Source organism: Larus michahellis, chromosome 7 (assembly GCF_964199755.1).
Source record: "Larus michahellis chromosome 7, bLarMic1.1, whole genome shotgun sequence".
NCBI classification, from domain to species: domain Eukaryota; kingdom Metazoa; phylum Chordata; class Aves; order Charadriiformes; family Laridae; genus Larus; species Larus michahellis.
Window position 1 is genome coordinate 56,256,521 of NC_133902.1, and position 18,356 is coordinate 56,274,876.

The 18,356-nt window shown below is 40.2% G+C and overlaps 1 protein-coding gene across 29 annotated transcripts in view; it reads right to left on the reverse strand.

Moving 5' to 3' along the window:
* Positions 1-18,356, reverse strand: part of GTDC1 (glycosyltransferase like domain containing 1) — a 192,837-nt gene that overhangs the window by 118,685 nt on the left and 55,796 nt on the right. For all 29 annotated transcript variants that reach the window (XR_012588293.1, XR_012588294.1, XM_074594466.1 and 26 more), the window contains one exon: positions 12,621-12,850. Coding sequence is in view for 27 of the 29 variants with exons in the window: in XM_074594466.1 (XP_074450567.1) it covers positions 12,621-12,802 (182 nt within the window). In the remaining 2 variants the exon portion in view is untranslated. The remainder of the gene's footprint in view (positions 1-12,620; positions 12,851-18,356) is intronic.

An 18,356-nucleotide genomic window follows, 5' to 3' on the forward strand; every position in this document is an offset into this window, starting at 1 on the left:
GAAGCACACAAGTATCTCAAACTCCCTTCCTGCCACCAATTTGTTCATCCCATTCGCTCAAAGATGCCCATTCCACCCACGCTCTGGGCACATCGGTCTCATCACCCACCGGTGGACCTCTTGAAGGCACAGCAAAAAACTATTACATCCTTCACTTTTTCCCAATCATTATCTAAGAAAACTTAAGTGTCGTGCACAAAATATAATCCAACAACAGACCCTTAAAAAAATGCCTGCTAACAGCAGGAGGTAGAGAGACACCATAAATATTCTCTTCAAAGCCCAGCGATCCCCTGCAATCCACACTGTCGATGACCTTCCATACAACGGCTAACATTGGAAGTTAGTATTCTAAGAGTACAGATTTCTACTTTTTAATACCGAATGCATGCTCCACTCATCATAACATAGCATGGCACATCAAGATCTAGAAATTTTTTTTCTGTATCGATACGCAAAAATATACACAAGTCTTTTTCTGTCTATTTACAACAGAATGAGTATTAATCCAATCCAAAACCACCCTGTAGGTTCTCTGTTCCGTGTTAAAAACATACGTAAGAAAAAGCAGGTTTTATAACTTCTAACTCACGGTGCAATTTTGAATAATTACATTAGACTCTGGTTTTCTCGTTCTGAAACTGCTCTCTACCACCTCTGCCTAGACAGCTTCCATCTTCTTGGGCAAGACCTGAGATCTGGGCTTGAAGTACTTCAGACCTGAATACTTCAACAGCCACAGGAAACACTGAAGTCTGATTCCAAATTACCTGGGGCCACAAGATCCTTCGCAAGGCTGGCATTAAACTACACAAGAGTAAGCACTTCTGCAAACCAGAGTCCACCTGTACAGCCTTGAGTGGATGGTAACGCGACAGTCTAGAGTAGGTAGCTATGAGGCCTCTGTAACAGTTCTTCTATATAGGTCTCTGGATATCTTGAAGACATTGTCTAAAGCCATCAGTAAACACAATGGTCAACTGACCCCGGTCAACTGAAACTTCTCTCCCAGTTGGGAACCTGAAGTTTTGTGAAATTAATAGAGAGGAAAGGCAAAACCAGCAGGGTCAGCAGGCATGACTCGTATGATACAAGGGCTGGCATGAAGTTACTATTTGTTCCTGGGATAACGGAGAGTCAGAAATACTGAGAGATGTGTAACGCCTGATGGCAATGCTGGGCTAACTCAAGTTACTGCCAAAGCACCTGCCCAACTTGTTTTGCCTCCCACTTTGATACCGCTCAGCTAAGACTTGTGGATGTAACAGTAATTCAGAACCAACTTTAATCTAGGAGGAGGAGAGCACAAAGAAGTAATTTAAGGGCTAAAGTAAAAAAAAAAAAAAAAAAGAAAAAGAACAAACAAGAAGGTCAGTCTACTGCTGAAGACCAAAAAACTTCAAAAACTTGCCAAATGTGGCAAACTAAGCTGTTTTTAGAGAACCCCTGTATCTATATAATCAAAACCTTCACCCCTCTGCATCCACCTTATTAACCGCCAATGTGAGCCTCAGCCTATGTCAAGATGAACTGGACATCCTTGAAGGAAACCAGGTCCAAAGCACACATTCCTTTTGTTGTCAATGGCTACAACAAGGCAGACAGAAGCTGTGTCTGGCACCGTAAACCGTATGACGTAGAGTACTTCCTTCAGAAATACCATCTAATTTGGGCTCATCTACAACTTATTACAGTATAGCCATAGCAAGAGAAATTCTCCTTCTAAGTTAATTTAGGAATCATTTCACTCTAAAGAATAGAAGATAACGCCTTCGTTACAATTTTCCCCAAAATTCGTCTCCTCTTCTTGCGTAAGTTTAGTATCCTTAGCACTATTTCTCCAAATTCATTAGGCATATAAAATTTTTAGCTGTTATGTTTTTAATGAAATTGATCACCAGGAAATTTCTGCATATGCAGAGTTTAAAATAATTCTATTCCTCGGGGCTTAAACATAGGGATGTCGCTACGCACGAAAACCGTTCCACGTTTAGTGAGTTACAACTATTCTGCCACGAGTAGGAAATGCATTTTGTTCACAAAAGCCAAAGGCACTGTCAAACCTGCAGCAATGCGCAGAACAGTAGGGAAAAAAGTGCCCGCAAACTAACTCCACTAGATAATGGCCCCATTTATCATTCTTAAATTCCATCTTTAATTAAAAATGGGATATTCTCTTACATAAATAAAAAATTGCAGATGTTCTCAAATTACTCGTCTTCCGTTTTTTTAATCCTTCCATATATAATATACACAGTATTATATGCATTCAAACATTTCTTTGTGTTATGATGTAGTACTTAATTCCATGAAGATTTTTCCATATTCCAAATGGACACACATCCTCGTTATATGCAGAATATGTTACATTCAAAAAATATTATCACTCTTAAAGAAAACGCAAGTTAACAAAACTCATAGTAGGAATACCGCTTAACTGCAACAAAAATTAAAGCTGAGGTAAATTTTCTGTTGGTTTACTTATCATAATTTACACCATTTTCAAAAAACATTTGATAAATCATTAGTTTAAACAATTTAAGCAGTTACATCAGGAAAAATTGGTGTGAGAGAAACTTCAGGCCTGCTCTAGATACACCTCTCCTCATAGCAATTATTAGAAACATTGATGTTAACAGGTATAAATTCTTCCAGTAATTCTTCTGCAAAAAGAAAATCATGTATTTGCTTTTGATGGTAACGTCCATTGCGGTCTCCTTCATTCTTTCTCCAAGTTGCTATTAGACAGAAATATAAGCTCCAGCGTGCAACAAGTAAAATGGAAATTAAAGAGAGCTAAACCGAAAAATGATGAACAAGCAGGCAAGGTTATAAACGTAAACAAGAAAAAAAAAATGCATCTCTGAGATGGAAAGCATTTTTTAAAATGACTGTGTCCACCGGACCATCAGAGTATGTGTGCGGGAGGGAGGAGAAGACGGGGTCAAAGGACAGAGGCAAGAAAGGGAAACATACCATCCAAGGGAATAAGCAGATCACAAAAGCCTTTATTATAGAATGATGAGGGGAAAAAAAAAAAAAAAAAAAGCCTTTCAATTGCTTTGTATTTGTCAAAGATATTCAAATGACTAGACATAATTTACATAGATTCTTAATATTATTTTTTTTTTTGAAAGGAGGGTAAATTAATCATCATAATGCTTCAAAGCATCCCAACAACAGGTATCACTCCCAAGATACTTGGGCTGAGTGGTGTAAGCCGGAAGAAGAGGAAATAAATTGATCAAACTCTGGTTTGGGGGAGTCAGAAATCCATCTTAAATTAAACACATTCCATCGCACCATAATCTGGCACATAGACTGTAATCAGACTACAGCCTACATGTTGTATGTTTAGAGAAGAAACGACATCATAATCCACAAAATCAAGTATTTTATGGGTCAATTTAGATTAGCATTTCAGTTTGATAGAGAAGAGCATTTCGGAAGCAACTCTCCCAACCACCCTCACCTGGCACATCTCAGCTCACACCAGAGTGGTCTCCAAAACTATGAACTGGATCCCTTCACATGAAACAAAGCCAGAAGGTGATGCTCTGGGAGAGCATTTAACGGACTCCAGCCTTGTCTTACGGACATTCAGTCCTAAAGAACCAGGCTACACCTGGTCTGATGCAAACCCCCCTGAAATAACACGCTGTGTGGACACTGGACCAGGAGCACCGCTTCACTCTAGCGCCTTTCCACATCCCTATCAAGCTGCGCTACTTATTAACTATATCGCCTGCCTACGCGGTCCTGTGCACACTATGGATCTGTATACGGCTATAATTCCAGAGGAAGCAAGGAGATAAAACTAGAAGACACCGTTGGGCACATTTTCTAAAATGACTATGGACCATCTCAGTGTCTTCAAAATCCACACTGAAACTCATGGACTCCCACAGGAGATGCTAAGAGCCCACAGCTGGTGTGAAAAACCATCTGTAAAAATACTGCTTGAACTTCCAGTCTGGATCACCCAGGCACGTCAGAGAAAGCCCTCAGCCAGTGGTGACAGCAGTTGTAGTCATAGAATTGTCTAGGTTGGAGGGAACTTTAAGATCAACCATCAACCTAACTCTGCCAAAACCACCCACTAAACCATGTCCTAAGCACCACATCTTCCCATGTTTTAAATACCTCCAGGGATGGTGACTCCACCACTTCCCTGGGCAGTCTGTTTCAATGCTTGATAACCCTTTCAGTGAAGAAATTTTTCCCAATATCCATCCCAAACCTCCCCTGGTGCAACTTGAGGCCATTTCCTCTTGTCCAATTGCCTGTTCCTTGAGAGAAGAGACCGACCCCCACATTACCACCCCCTCCTTTCAGGCAGTTGTAGAGAGCGATGAGGTCTCCCCTCAGCCTCCTCTTCTCCAGGCTGAACACCCCCAGCTCCCTCAGCTGCTCCTCATGAGACTTATGCTCCAGACCCTTCACCAGCTGCACTGCCCTTCTCTGGACCCGTTGCAGCACCTCAGTGTCTTTCTCAGAGTGAGGGGCCCAAAACTGGAAACAATATTTGAGGTTGGGCCTCACCAATGGAGACAAGATGGCAGGAGTGGAAGAGAAACCAGCTGAGCAGGGTACTGAGCTCTCAGGTCCGGGCGCTTGGGCAGAACTAGGTGACTAGAGGTGACCGGAGGTGACTGAATTCCTGCTCTGCTGCAGACTGGCAACTCAGACGTCCCCAGCAACCTGAACCAAGGCTTTCAAACTTCAAACTATTTGGGTCAGGCTAATGCTAAAAAAAAATAAAATAAAATAAAAATTTAGTATTAACGTAGGCCTTCTCCCAAAACTGTTTTGCTAAAAACACTTTGCATAACTTAAAACTGCTTTTCATTTCACAAAATCCAGCCAAGCTGTGAGTACTTATTAAGAAAGCTAGTTATTTATGACACTGGAACACAAAGCTATAAATCCAAATCATGTGCAAACCAAGTATCTGATAAAATTTGTATTATTTACTTCTGATGTAAAAAAAAAAAATATTTTGAGATTAGGAAAAAGCAGCACAGAAAAAAAACAAAATCAAGATTTTATTCTTTATTAGATGCAAACCGAAGGCTTTGTTTCTTTCCCTTTGGAAGATCAAATTAGTGTTATGGACTAGAATGACAATGAATTGTAGAAAATATCACGTTCTTTATAATATAGTGCTGTATATGTTTGTTATCTGAAAATAGAAATGCAATCCATAACTAATCTAGAAATAAAATATATATATACACAGCAACCATTTAAAAGGACAGATAAAATACTCATTAAAATCCTAAGTGTAGAAATACTGAATCATAACGCACAATTTCATTACATTTTACTGCCAGCAATGTAAATATCAATTCTCCAGGTGATTCATAAAATTCATTTTAGAAAGAAGAAATAAGGATTTCACCCAGCACTCGAGAACATAAAGGAAAACACATGGTAGGGGTTGAAAAAAAAAAAACCAGACTGTTGTTCTTCCCTTGGCTCATTTTTTCTGTAATTTTTCTGGAATTTCAGGAAATCGAACGGGCAACTGCCATTTCACACTAGCACTGTCTATAGCTCAGCCAACGGTCCCAACCGGCATCTTCCCGGTCCTGCACCTCTCCTTGCATCGCGTTCGTCATTCCCATCTCATTTCTGCCACGTCTGACATCGTGGCACGTATATACTTCCACTGAGTTCAAAGGAAGGAGCCTGGATTTAAATTTATCTAAAACCCCTTCTAATTATCCAAATCGTGAAATCGCCTAATAACGGGATTGAATAATAAAAAAAAAAAAAACAAACCCAAAACAAAAAAGCCACATGTTGGACAAACGAAACAAGTAAAGTTTTTGGAGGGAAGCGCGCATGTGGGGGTTTCCACACAAAAACGTAAAGAAAACCTGTCACTTTTAAAATGAATAGCTACCATCTGCCAGCATTTTATCTGAGGCAAAGCTGATTAATGCAAAGTGAATGTTTAAGATCACATTGCTGTCTGCCTGAATAAATTTCAGGTAGTTTACTTGGGAAATTATTTGTCCTGTTTCTTAAAAGAGGGAGGGTTTTTTTTGTTGCTATTGGATTCCTCCCCTCCACGTTTTTACGCAGCCGGACCTGAGAATAAAAATATTTGCTTTTAAATTGCGGTACTGTACGAGGATTTTGAGCCCCAGAACGCTGTTTCTGGCCCCTCTGCGCGGCGGCAGCAAGGTAATTCATCTGCCCGACAAAGGAGCTCCCATCTCCTTCGCCGGCTCCAGGAAAACTTTCAGGCAGCCTCTCTCCGTCATACTGAAAAATAAATTTTAAGCAGTCTAATTGTGAGCAGAGAAACCACAGCAGCGCTGTTATCCTCAACAGGAAACCATTTTGCCCTTAGACCTTACTTAATTTTTTACTGGATTACTTAATTTTTTTACTGGATTAATTGTTTTACCGGATTACTTTTTTTTTTTTACCTTTATTTACAGTATCTTCCTGATTAAAAAAAAATGAATCGATTATGGAATTTAAACATTTTTCTTGTTAACTTTATCAAAGCATTGCTTTGTAGTAGTGTTCTGATAAAAATCATTCTCAAACACATTCAATTAGATGCTCTTCTTTAGAAGTTGCCTTTGAACGATAACGTTTTCAGAAGAAGTTTTCAGAGCAGATTTTGGGCGATATTAATCTAAATCGCCCAAACCCCACGTTATAGACGTACGTTCCCACGTTACGTACTCCCGGCATCAGATGGGCTCCCATCTTCTCCCTCGTCGGAGAGAATTTCACACCAGGACACCCTCTATTATCTGGGGCTACAGAAGTGGAGGGCATCATCTGCGATAAGTGGTGGAGCTTCATGCCGTTCCATATGGACGGATATTCTCTTTGCTTACACTTTTAAGCTGGCTGGACCCCAGCCAGCTCTGGTCAGAAGTCACCAAGTTGTTTTAGCTCAGTACATGGCGCCTGCGTCTCGTATCTCGGTGGGGTTTCTGGGTTTAGGCTCAACACGGCGCGAGGACGGCCATCTGGCCCCCGGTGCGAAGCGAACTCCCAACCAGCTACCGCAAAGCGTGGGCAGGACGAGCCGGGATGCGTTTGCACAAGCCCGTGTGAACTAACCTTGGTGAACTCAACCGATTTGTTTAAAAATATAAAAAAAAAAAAACCATGCAAGCAAGTTTAGCACTAATGAAATTAAAGAAGGAATGACCCTGTACTCAGCTAGGGAGGGTGAAAGGGGAGCACGGGATGAAGTGGTGTCTCCCGTACCCCCCTTTCAGTGCACTTTTCCCCTTTAAATGAAGAGTTTCTCTTATTCTTGGTTTGGACATCTCTACAGCAAGGTAAAAACGTCGTTATTTGTATCCATCAGTGAGGTTATAGAAATGAGGAAGTTACAGCCCCACGGTATTTTTAATCAAAGATGAACCTGAACCCCGTCTTGAGGGGATACTGGCTATTACATTTAGTCACCTTATTTCTTCATGTCTTTCTATCAGCTAATCAAAGTACAAAGGACAACTCACCGGTCTATTCTTTAGGAGCACGTCCCGCTGCACCTGACATAAAACTGCAGTTAAAACACGCACTTCTTGAGCATAACACTGAGCAGCACAGAAATGGCTTGAAACTTAAAAGAGCTCTGAGCAGAAAATTATTCAGCAATTCCAAGTCCCATCTTCCAATGCAACGAAGGCGAGCGTTAAGACCAAAATACACATTCTTTGTAGTTGATACCCTAAATGAGATTCGCGTTTTATTCATCTATATACAGAAGCAAACGCTACAAAATATGCCAAAAAATATATATAGTATCAGGTAAACATTTTTATTTTTTTTTTTTAATTTGCAGGTATGTGTTTATCTTATTTAATTAACATATTACTCACCCATACAATTTATTTAGTTCTTACCTGAACGTTAACGGGGCCAAATGCAGGGAAAATTATTCCACTTCCTACGAAGATTATATAAAGCTGCACTTAAAGTATTCGACATAAAGATGTAAGAAGACAGAGACGCTCCCAGCACAAATGGGCATCTCTATACTCGACTAAGGAAATGGCTGAAATTTGCCCTGCCTTGTGCCAATTCACATTTTCAGACTTCTTCCCCAGGACATGTTACTTGCAGGTATTTCTTTTAAAAAAGAAAATATCTAGAAAACAGTAAGTACTCTAGCTTACGAATGCTCACACATGCAAACTGTGCGTGTTTTCAGTGGGGCTGAGCTGAAATAATTCACTGGAATAAAAACCTACAGGATCACCGTTTTGAAGAGGACATCTAGGTGACACCAGTCCATCAGTTCGTAAAGAATTCACTCCATAATAATGCATTTTCTCTCTCTAGAACAGAATGAAAGCATCAGAACTGAAAAAATCCTAAATCTAGTAGTCTTAACAGTTTCTTTTAAAAAAAAAAAAAGACAAGAGATCTATATCATATACTGCTGGAAAACGCTATACATTACTGAACACCACACCCCCCAGTTTTGTGTTTTTGGTTTTTTTCCCAGAGCTCTATTAATTGAAAACAATGATTTGTTTTCTCCTTTGTAAAATGTAAAAAGCACAGAGTTTGTCTTTAAAATATAGTTGTCAAATATCAAGGGGCATATATATGCTAACATTTACCCTAGGGGTATTTCAGGGCTAGAGTCTGTTACAAATAAAATCTTTATTCATATGAACAGCTACCTGGGGGGCAATACTGAATGTTACACATACTATTTATTTATGTATATATATATATATATTAAAATAATCTAGCAGTAGTATTAATACAAACTGGAAGCTACACTGCATTTAGTCTCTCCGTTTCGCAGATCTGTCTTATACTACTAACTTTTTAGGTTTTGAATTAATTTCTGTAGAGGATAGTCCTTAAAATACAAAATGCTTTCGTCTAGTGTGTCATACCAACTGGTTTATTATTTGGAATTTAAAAGATTGTTTGTGGTAATAAAAAATAGAATTAAGAAAAGCCACCTTTTTTTTTTCTATTAAATTCTCCAATAGTATTTTTAAGTTCAAGAACTTTCCTTGAATTAAGAAGGAATAAAAAGGCTAAAAAAAAATTAATTTTTGTTATGTGCTTTCCAGAATTACTGAACAGTCACTACGGGCTATGGAAAACAACTTTAGGCAAAATCAGACATCTACATTTATCAAAGAATTTAAGCTGTCTGAAGCAAGTTGGGAGACAAAGCAGACAACGCAGCAGCCCTGCAGACTGCCAGCAGCCGGAGGAGGTCACGTCTCTCTGCTGGACCTTCCTAATTTACGGAATGAAGATGATAATATTCCATCAACTGCTAACCACACTCTGTAATTGCTGAAAAACTTGTCCAGAGAAAGCAGACAGTACTTCTGCCCTTTCTTCAGTGCATTTCAAATGCTGTGATTTGGAATTTGCCACCCCAAGGATGAAACTCCTTATACTCACGCAACGTCCAAACAGACACCTTCTTTCCAATTAAGGAAAAAATCATGTGAGTCTCTGGACGGCAATTAAGAAAGCTCTTAAAAATGCTCAGTCCTGTGGCTGCTGTACATTGATATATTAGACCATTTCAAGTTTACTAGCCAAGTATGCCACCTTTAGAAACTCTCCTTATGGCCTTCCAAGCTGGAAGGACTCGCTGCGTGCCTTATCGTCCCCATTCATCAGGGCTTCTGTCCTCCTTTAAGGAGATGAATGAAGACGTGAGCTGGTTTAACGACATACTGCACAATGACGCCATGAAAACAGAAAAGCAGCATTTTTCTAGAGAAACACGGCGTCAGGGAACTAAAATAAATCTATGCAGTGCTGCAAATAAAATACTAAATGTCCGGTATCATCCGTAAAAGCTGCATGTGTTCCCCTTGAAGGGCGAGGACATCTCCCAGTGACAATTCTGGGTAGATCTCCTCGTTCTTGCACAGGAACATCATTTTATTACACACCAAGTACAACTTCACAAAAGTAACGGTAGATGCACTGCTCGTCCCCAATTCAGCTTGAATTCTTGCTCGAGGGAGTACATGTCTGTTCTCGAATAAAAGTATTTGCAAGTTCATCACGTAAATTCTCTGGTCGCTGCAGAGCATCTGAATTTAACATCTAGCATTCCGCACCGTATACTCTGCTTCAAAAGCACTTTTTAAGACTGATCCTTAACTCACGGAGCATCGCTTGAAAACTCACAAACCTGCTTCCTTCCCATAATCAGCTTGTATTTATAAACCTATAGATCTTGTAAAACTTATCTATACTACTCCTGTATAGATGTATAGCGATATCAGACTTATTAGCATCAGCATTATTTCTCATACGTCTTGAAATAAAGTACAGCTTGGAATGACACATTTCGTAATGCAGCTCCCTTACCAAAAGTGTTCGCACTCGAAACATTTGTGACCTTTCCGTGGTATTAAACGCACAAATAGAAAACAAGGTATTTATGAAGTGTCACATTTATGACAATCACTTGTAAAAGAACATTTTTATTCTACAAAGAATGTCAATATTATAAATAATGCAAATTTGGTATTTCCCACCACCTCACAAGAAGGATGAAATATTTAAATGTGCAATTCAAAACATACGCCCCTGCCAGTTTGCAATGAGAATTTTGTCTTAAACTACTGCCTGGGAAGCAGATCTTTAGTGGTTACTAACAAGCTGGAAACAGAAGAATCAATGTTAATTCTAAGCAACGTTTTTTCTAATAGGAGAGAGTAGTCAACCTTATTAGGCTTTAGTCTGATACACTTATACTTTCAATTTAATAAAATACTCGAAACATTCAATTACAAAACAAACATTAAAAATGCACAAGTGAAGGTACCTTTAATCAGTTTTCCTCTCACCAGTCACATCAGCCCTTGTTCCTAAAATTTTCTCCTGCCTGCCCGGATAAGGTACATACTCTATTTTAAACATCGCGTCTTTGTGAACTTTGACTACTTGATTCTGTCTGATCAAACCCGACCAGCAACAGCCAAGAAAAAGCTCCCCTCTCTTTAAGATGCTCTATTGGTTAGATCAGATTTATTTGCTGTCAGTAAAGGTTATATTTGCACATAAGTCTATGACAGATTGCAAGTTTATTAACTTCAAGCGAGTTTTCAAGCTGCTGGGTTGAGGGTTTTTTTTTGTTAGGTGGTTGGTTTTTTTCGTGGGGTTTGGGGTTTTTTTTTTGGTTGTCGTTCCCTCCCCCTTCCCCCAAGATGTGGGTTACTTGACAAATTGGAGTTAAGTTATCTTAGGTCAATGTAACTGTAAGTTAAACTAATGAAGTGTATGTCTATGAGTGATGTCTGATTAGTTTAATACAGTTAGTGCTGGACAGCTTGGGCTGCTGACCTTGAAGGAACACAGATAACATTGCGATGCGTTGGAGGATGTGGTTGCGATACAAGACAAATTTACATAACAGTTTGTCATATACACTCCTCCAAAACAAAATTGTTGCAAAAGGAAAGCAATAGGAAACCAACGCTAAATGCCTCGCACGAGACAAACCGGGGAAAATTAATTATAACATTTGGCTTGGGATGGGAGCTTATTTTAAATGCAAGCCAGAAGCACAGAAAAGGTGTACATTTATATAGTGTGCATTCCAGAATGGATTAGACATCGTGTTGGGTAACACTGTTCAAACGCAGCCTTCTGTAGCACAAAATCTACTCTCGAAAAATCATATTCCTTCCCCAGCCAGCTATGTCTACTTGCTCCTGGTAACAAATACCTGATCCAGTTCTGAACGTTAACGAGTTAGCGCATCTTTTCGGTGTGCTCAGAGTCCTGCAGAAGTTCATTCTGTGGCCGAAAACCAGCTGCTTGTGCTAAAACAACCCCGTGCACCAACGGTCTGTCTCCATGAAGGTGCAAAGTCAAGCGAGGGCTCGTTCACTACCCAGGCTCCGCTCCACGATACGTCACTGCTCAATGCAATCACCTTACCACATCTCAACCCATCAGGTAGGCCAGGCGAAATCGCTGGGTCTAACGACAGATTGGTTCTGGAGTGACTGATTCTCGCTACACGATAGCTATCTGTTGACCTAAATAGTCTGCTTTTATCAGCCCAGGTTCTAGTGATAGAAATTTGCCACTTACATAAATGCATAATTGACATCCACGGTTGCTGGCACAGTACAGAACCGGACCGTCATTAAGATAAAACTGCTCCCTTAATCCTCCAGGTCAGCCCAAGGAGTACACTCCAATAAATCAGACTTGCTAATAGATACATGGGAGGGCAAGTGAAAAAGCTTGAAGCGTTCATATCTGTGCCATCTTTCAACCCAATCTGTGAAGCACAGTTTAAACCTTTCAATATTACTGAATTCACTTGGAAATTTTAAAATAAGATGTACGTATACATGGATATCCAAACAAGCATCCATATATTTGCACTCTTAGAGGCTCTCAAGGACTAGCAAGAGAAAAATAGTCCAGGGAAATTGAAAACGTGGCGGTAATTTCCCAATTATACCCCAAAAAGTCCGCGGAAGAAGAAAAACTTGCACCATTGCAAGTCTCCCCTTGCTTGCCCACATCCACTTGCACGCACATAACCGCAGAGTCAGCTCAAGGGACCCGGCTGAAGGTCTCCCTGTAATTTGAGCTTAGAAATTACTAGATTCCTGGGTTACCTGTAATTAGTACTTGCTGGCACTGTTTGCATGAAATAAAGAGCAGCAGTCCGTGCTTTCCAATGCCACTTCTTGGCAGGGAGCGTCCAGAGGACACAGTCTTCTCGCAGCTCCTCCTGGAGAAGGTCCATCAGCTGTTTATGGGAACCACCATAAAAGGCTTCAATGAGAAGAACACTCATTTCCCAAGTACTTCAGAAACGTTCTGAAGTACTGAAACGTTCTGGGTTCTGAAAATGACAAGAGAGAAATATTTTACTTTAGAAATACACCTTGGTTTATTTTACTTAAGGATACTGGAAAAAGCAGAAACATATTGCAAGGCCTTACTGTGTCTTCATTTCTCCCATGAAATTAATCCTTCGTATTATATTAATGAGTTTACTTCAGAAAAGGCTACTTAGCAACTATGATGACAAAATTATCACACCTATTAGTTTCAACCATTCAAAGATACCGTTTGTAATTTTTAAATGAATCAAAACGTGCAGGAGTTAAAAAAAATACTGTATTTTGAATGTATTGTTTTGTTTTCAATCAGATATTCAAAAGCAGCTTTACTTTACACACTCATTCTTAAATGCATATGCACAACTCTCCAATAGGAAGTTTATTCATTTTTACATGGGCTTCTCCCTTTTCCTGCTGGTAGATAAAACTAAAGAACAATTCAAACACGCTTCAGCCCCAATAGCTGCTAATAATTTGGGTGACCTAAAGCCAGAGCGCAGCCTGGGGCGATGCAGCCTGAGCATCCCCCCAGGGCTCTCTCCTGCATCGCTGGGAGCTGGCATCACCACCCGGTATCACACTGGGACCCTACAGGAGATGTAAACCATGGTTTGTTTGTTTTTTTCCTCCCTGAGTACTCCGAAATGGCTGGAAAGAACAGTACCGCAGGCTTAAGGAAGCTCTCAGATGAGAAGCCACCGAGCTGCTCACAAACAGGATGCAAAACGCGCTGCCCAAAGTGAAGGGAAAGACGAAAGCCCTGTGACTATTGCTCATCTCCTTCATGAGTCACCGACCGAGTGGGGGGCAAAAAGCTGCTTTTCAGATGCTTCGAGCAAAACCAATCACATACAAAAGCTGAAAACAAAACTGAAAGGTATTGACCATCCACGACTGCCTCTCTGATGGTTTCCTTCTCAACACACCCTAACGAGGGAGAACTCGCCGTTAAACTTCTTCACTCGGGCTTCATGTTCGGCGCTGCATATTGCAAGACCGTACGTCCACTTCCTGACCTGTAATTTCTAGTGGTTTCAGACTGTAATCCTTATCTTCTCAAAGCCCCTGGTGACAAAAAGTGAGAATTTCTCAACAGAGAACAGCATACTCTCCAGAAAACCTCAATCATCATCTCAACCTTGCAATTTAGGGAAATTCAAGTGCAGGTTAAAAAAAATTATGTATTCTGGAATCACAGGGTAGAAAACAAACAAACAAAAACACTTAAACGTGAATTGCAGCTAACAAAAGATCAACTAGCCAGCAACAAAAATCCAAACACTGAATAAATTTAAGTGGGAGACAAAAAAATATACGAAACCTCTACAGCTTTGAGTCATTGGCCCATCACGGTGCGAGCTGAATCAGCCCGGGCCATTACAGATCAATCAACAAGAGAAAAAGTATTCCATACACTGATTTTCTTGCCATAATCCAGCCTGGATTCAGGTTATAATTTGCTCTATTATTCGTCCCTCTATACTGTTTCATATAATTTTTTTTTTTGGACAAATACATTCCTTTCAAAAGAAAAACGATGGTTTTCTGGAAGCAAAGACTTCACTCCGTTTTGGAACTTGCTTCTTTTCAGGTACCAAAGCAGATTCTGATCTCTTTTCCACTGACCTAATTTCAAAAATCACACTTTTGAGATCACTGACGTTTTCTGAATTTACAATGATGTAACTGAAATCATACTCTGTGCTCCAAAGCCCTTTTGGAGCCTGCAGGGTAATAACTGCTATAAAAACACAAGCTGTGTTTTAGAATCTGCACTATTCACCTAAAGAACAATTTGTAATTAATCATGCTGCGCTTGTCATCAAACGTCGTCAAAAATTTAGCTCAAAGGGAAGCATTTTGCAAACTCAGCCCCCAAAAACGGGGTACGTGAAAAGTTGGTAAATGCCACTGAGTCAGTCACTCAGGGAGAATATAGTTGCAGTTAATTTACAAATCATTAGCGGGATCAGTAATAAAGTAATCTGTTCGTGAAATATCTGATCAAATTGCACTTCATCAGACTCGTTCCGAAACGGGTTTTATCGCTAGGTTTAGCTGAATCGACAACGTGCTCTTGGGTTTTATTTTGCAACGGTTTTCACTGTACGTCCCCTATGGGGCCAGAAAATGACTGTACGTGCTGATGGCAAGAGACTTTTTCAGTTCTCAGGTTTCCTTCTTGCTTGAAGAGCCTGACATTTCGGTTCTTCTACCTTTATCCTACCTTTAGATCTATTAAATAAAAAAACGCATTGTGGAAATATTATGCCAATATCGCCATACAATAAACTCCCTTTGGTTATTGACATTGGGAAACTGGGTTGAAATTGTGGATGCTTTGTGGAGTGGGCGCTAGATGGTTCTCGCTGCCTAGTTCTTCACCATAACACCCGTAGACCCCCACGGCAGCAGCACCAGCGGGTGAAAACCAGCAGTTACACATTTTTTTTTTTTCAGAGACGATCTGAAGCTCAAAAGCTTTCTTACAAAACTCCCCCAAAATTTAGGTACCGCTTACTAAAATTCTCACTAGCACTTGTAGGAGTCTGGCGTGGTACGATCTGCATACGTCACCAGCAATACACATCAAATTCAATTTAGAAAAAATGTTATACGAAGGGCAGTACGTGCCATGTTTTGTTCGTGTTTTGCTCTTTACAAGACGCTACTTAAACATGAAACTAGTAAGGAATAATGGCAGCACAATACGTGTCACGCTGGCTTCAGGGATTGACTAAACTGGAGCAATGAAAAAGTCAATAAATCTTCTGTTTTAAAAAGATACACTGATAACGCAAAGGAAATTATATTATATATAACTAATAATTTCTTGTATTTAAAAAGGCACAGAGGAGGCAGGACACAGTCGTTTACCTCATATTTCACCCACATGACTTCCAGTGTTGTTCACATACAAAAATAACATCCATTATTTGTGCTTTATTTCCCTTGACCTAGCCAAGTTAAGGTAAATATGTACCACATACTCCTCGGAGGTCTCGAAAAGACACAGCTGATAAATGGCCTGAGAACACTCACCGTATCTGATGGAATGCAATCCTCAATTAAATATAAATCACTCCAGGTATTCTTTTCCCCATTTCAAAGAAAACAACAAATATTAGAAAAACAGAACTGCTTCCCCTTTCTCATTACAGCGTTTCCTCTCTGGAGCCAGCAATCCTGGGTGTTCCTCCAGCATCCTTTGCTTTAAAAAAATCTGTTACTCTGCCTATACCAAACACATTCTTCGGGATATATATGAATGAGAAACTATCTGAAATAAGAAAATCCTCCCAAGCGGTAACAGTGTCAAAAAATGACGTGACTAATACAGAGGTATATTAAAGTACTGGGAAACTGAGGTAGGTAATTAGGCGCTGTCTCAACGCCAGCATCTCACGGTGACACTCATCCAGGACTTTTGTCACTCGCTTCAGCTCTACCGCACGGTGAGCACGTTGCAGAAAAAGGGCACGCGATGGAGTCCCTAAATGGGCCATTGCTGTCTGACCCGATAATTTCCTTTAAAAGAAATTCTGAGTATTACACAGAGTAATAAATAAATATTTGCTTTAATGGCATGGAAGAATTAACTGTTCAACTAGCCACAGAAACCATTGCTTCTTTTTAAACTCAAAGTGAACACCAACTAAAATATCTTTGTTAACCAACCTAGGTAGAGAGAACTCACCATTTTCCATGATTTATTAGAGAACGTACATTATTCTGCCTTATAAACAGAAGTGTGGTTTCACAAACATCAGCATAGCTCTCATCAGAAAGCCATAATTAGCTCCGTTCATTGACGTATTCAGACAACATAAATTACAGATCACGTTTAAATAGCTGTCCAACAAAATAGTTGAGCAGCAATCCAAAACCAAAGGAATAATTGTTAATATATTCCATAGGTAGAGAGCTGCTATTAGTTACAGGAAACAAGGTATATGGTTTCAGTAATGATTGTTTTAACCGTCACAGTCCCACACGCATGAGAAATTTATTCCACCGCCGTATCCAGAGCACACGTGGTTCAGCATCTTACAACCCAAGTGAGCACAAAACCCATCAGGTATGCTTTGCGAACATAAACATAACCTTTGATGGTTTCAGATGAACACACCGCAATACCCAATGTAGGCAAAAACTTTTCATGTTCCACATTCCGGTAAACTGGGATTTCCCAAAGGACTATTACAGGGTCTTCACCTTTCCTCCTGCCCCTTCTGCCTCCCAGCCCCACCACAGCACCCATCCAAACTGGTGATGTGGCGCAGACACACACACACACACACAAACCCAGACTGAAAGAGCCGGCGTTACCCTCCCACTCAGGGCAGTGACTCACCGAAACCTCAGAGCTATACCTTCAACAAAAATCACATTTTAATGTTTGACCAAAATTCAACTCCTATTTAGATCACCCAAAAGTACCGGCTGTAAGGTTTGTCATTACTAAACTGGATAAGCGCACAAAGCGAGAATGCCACTTAATTTATCTTTTATATAAATCAACTGGAAAAAGCAAGAAATCCTCTACCTCTTTTGAGAATGCGGTAAACCAAAATCGTTCACCTTTATTTGGACGCCTGCATTGGCACCAATATTAATTTGCTGATGACACCCATAAACCACAGGCTGCCCGAGAGCTGCAAACGCCTACAGAGCACCAAAACCCAGTGCTACCTGCAGGCATCAAAGATGCTGAAAGCTGTCTACACCGAAACCTGGACGGATCGCACCGCCTGGTTCTGTTTCACTGAACGTCAAATTACAACCCCTAACTTTGCTGTGCTCATGATCTAACATATGTGCTTGCAAAGGGCGGACTAGCTGATCCCTGTGGGTCCCTTCCAAGTGAAATATTCTCTTGTATTCCAGTGGGACAGAAACTGGTTTGGGTCCTGCCGCAGGGATGTGCTGTGCCTAGATCAGTAAAATAAAAGCCCATCTTTTGTGACTGTTCTCCTTACATTCACCATCAATTCCCAGCCAGAAATAAAAATAGAGTGAATGGGAGGAAATGGCAGCAATCCCAGTGGTCTCAGGTAAGGATTCCCCCACCTGGGAACTCTGCCTCTAAAATCCCTTTTAGTGTGAGGCTTATTTATGATACTTACTTCAAGTACTTTATTAAAGGACTGCAAAGTTATTCTTCTACAGACTATTTTAAGATGTACTGTAAAAACACATATATTGAAAACTCAATTACTTGTAATACATTTTAAAATACGCAATTATTAATTATTATTTTTGCTCATTCTCAGACTTCCATTCCTCAAAACGCTCGCATGCCAGAGCGCGGGGCAGGCGCGCATCCCATACAGGTGAGAAGCCCCGCAGCGCTTCGGGTGACGCAGTCAGAATTGCAAACAATAGAATTTTAGAAGAATTGTTCGGATCTTAACTAAAAAGCAAACTGTGAGGATCGACGAGCTCAGCTCTTACAATCTGTGCTTTCAACCCTGAAATGCAACAGCAGGAGTTAAAAGTTACAGT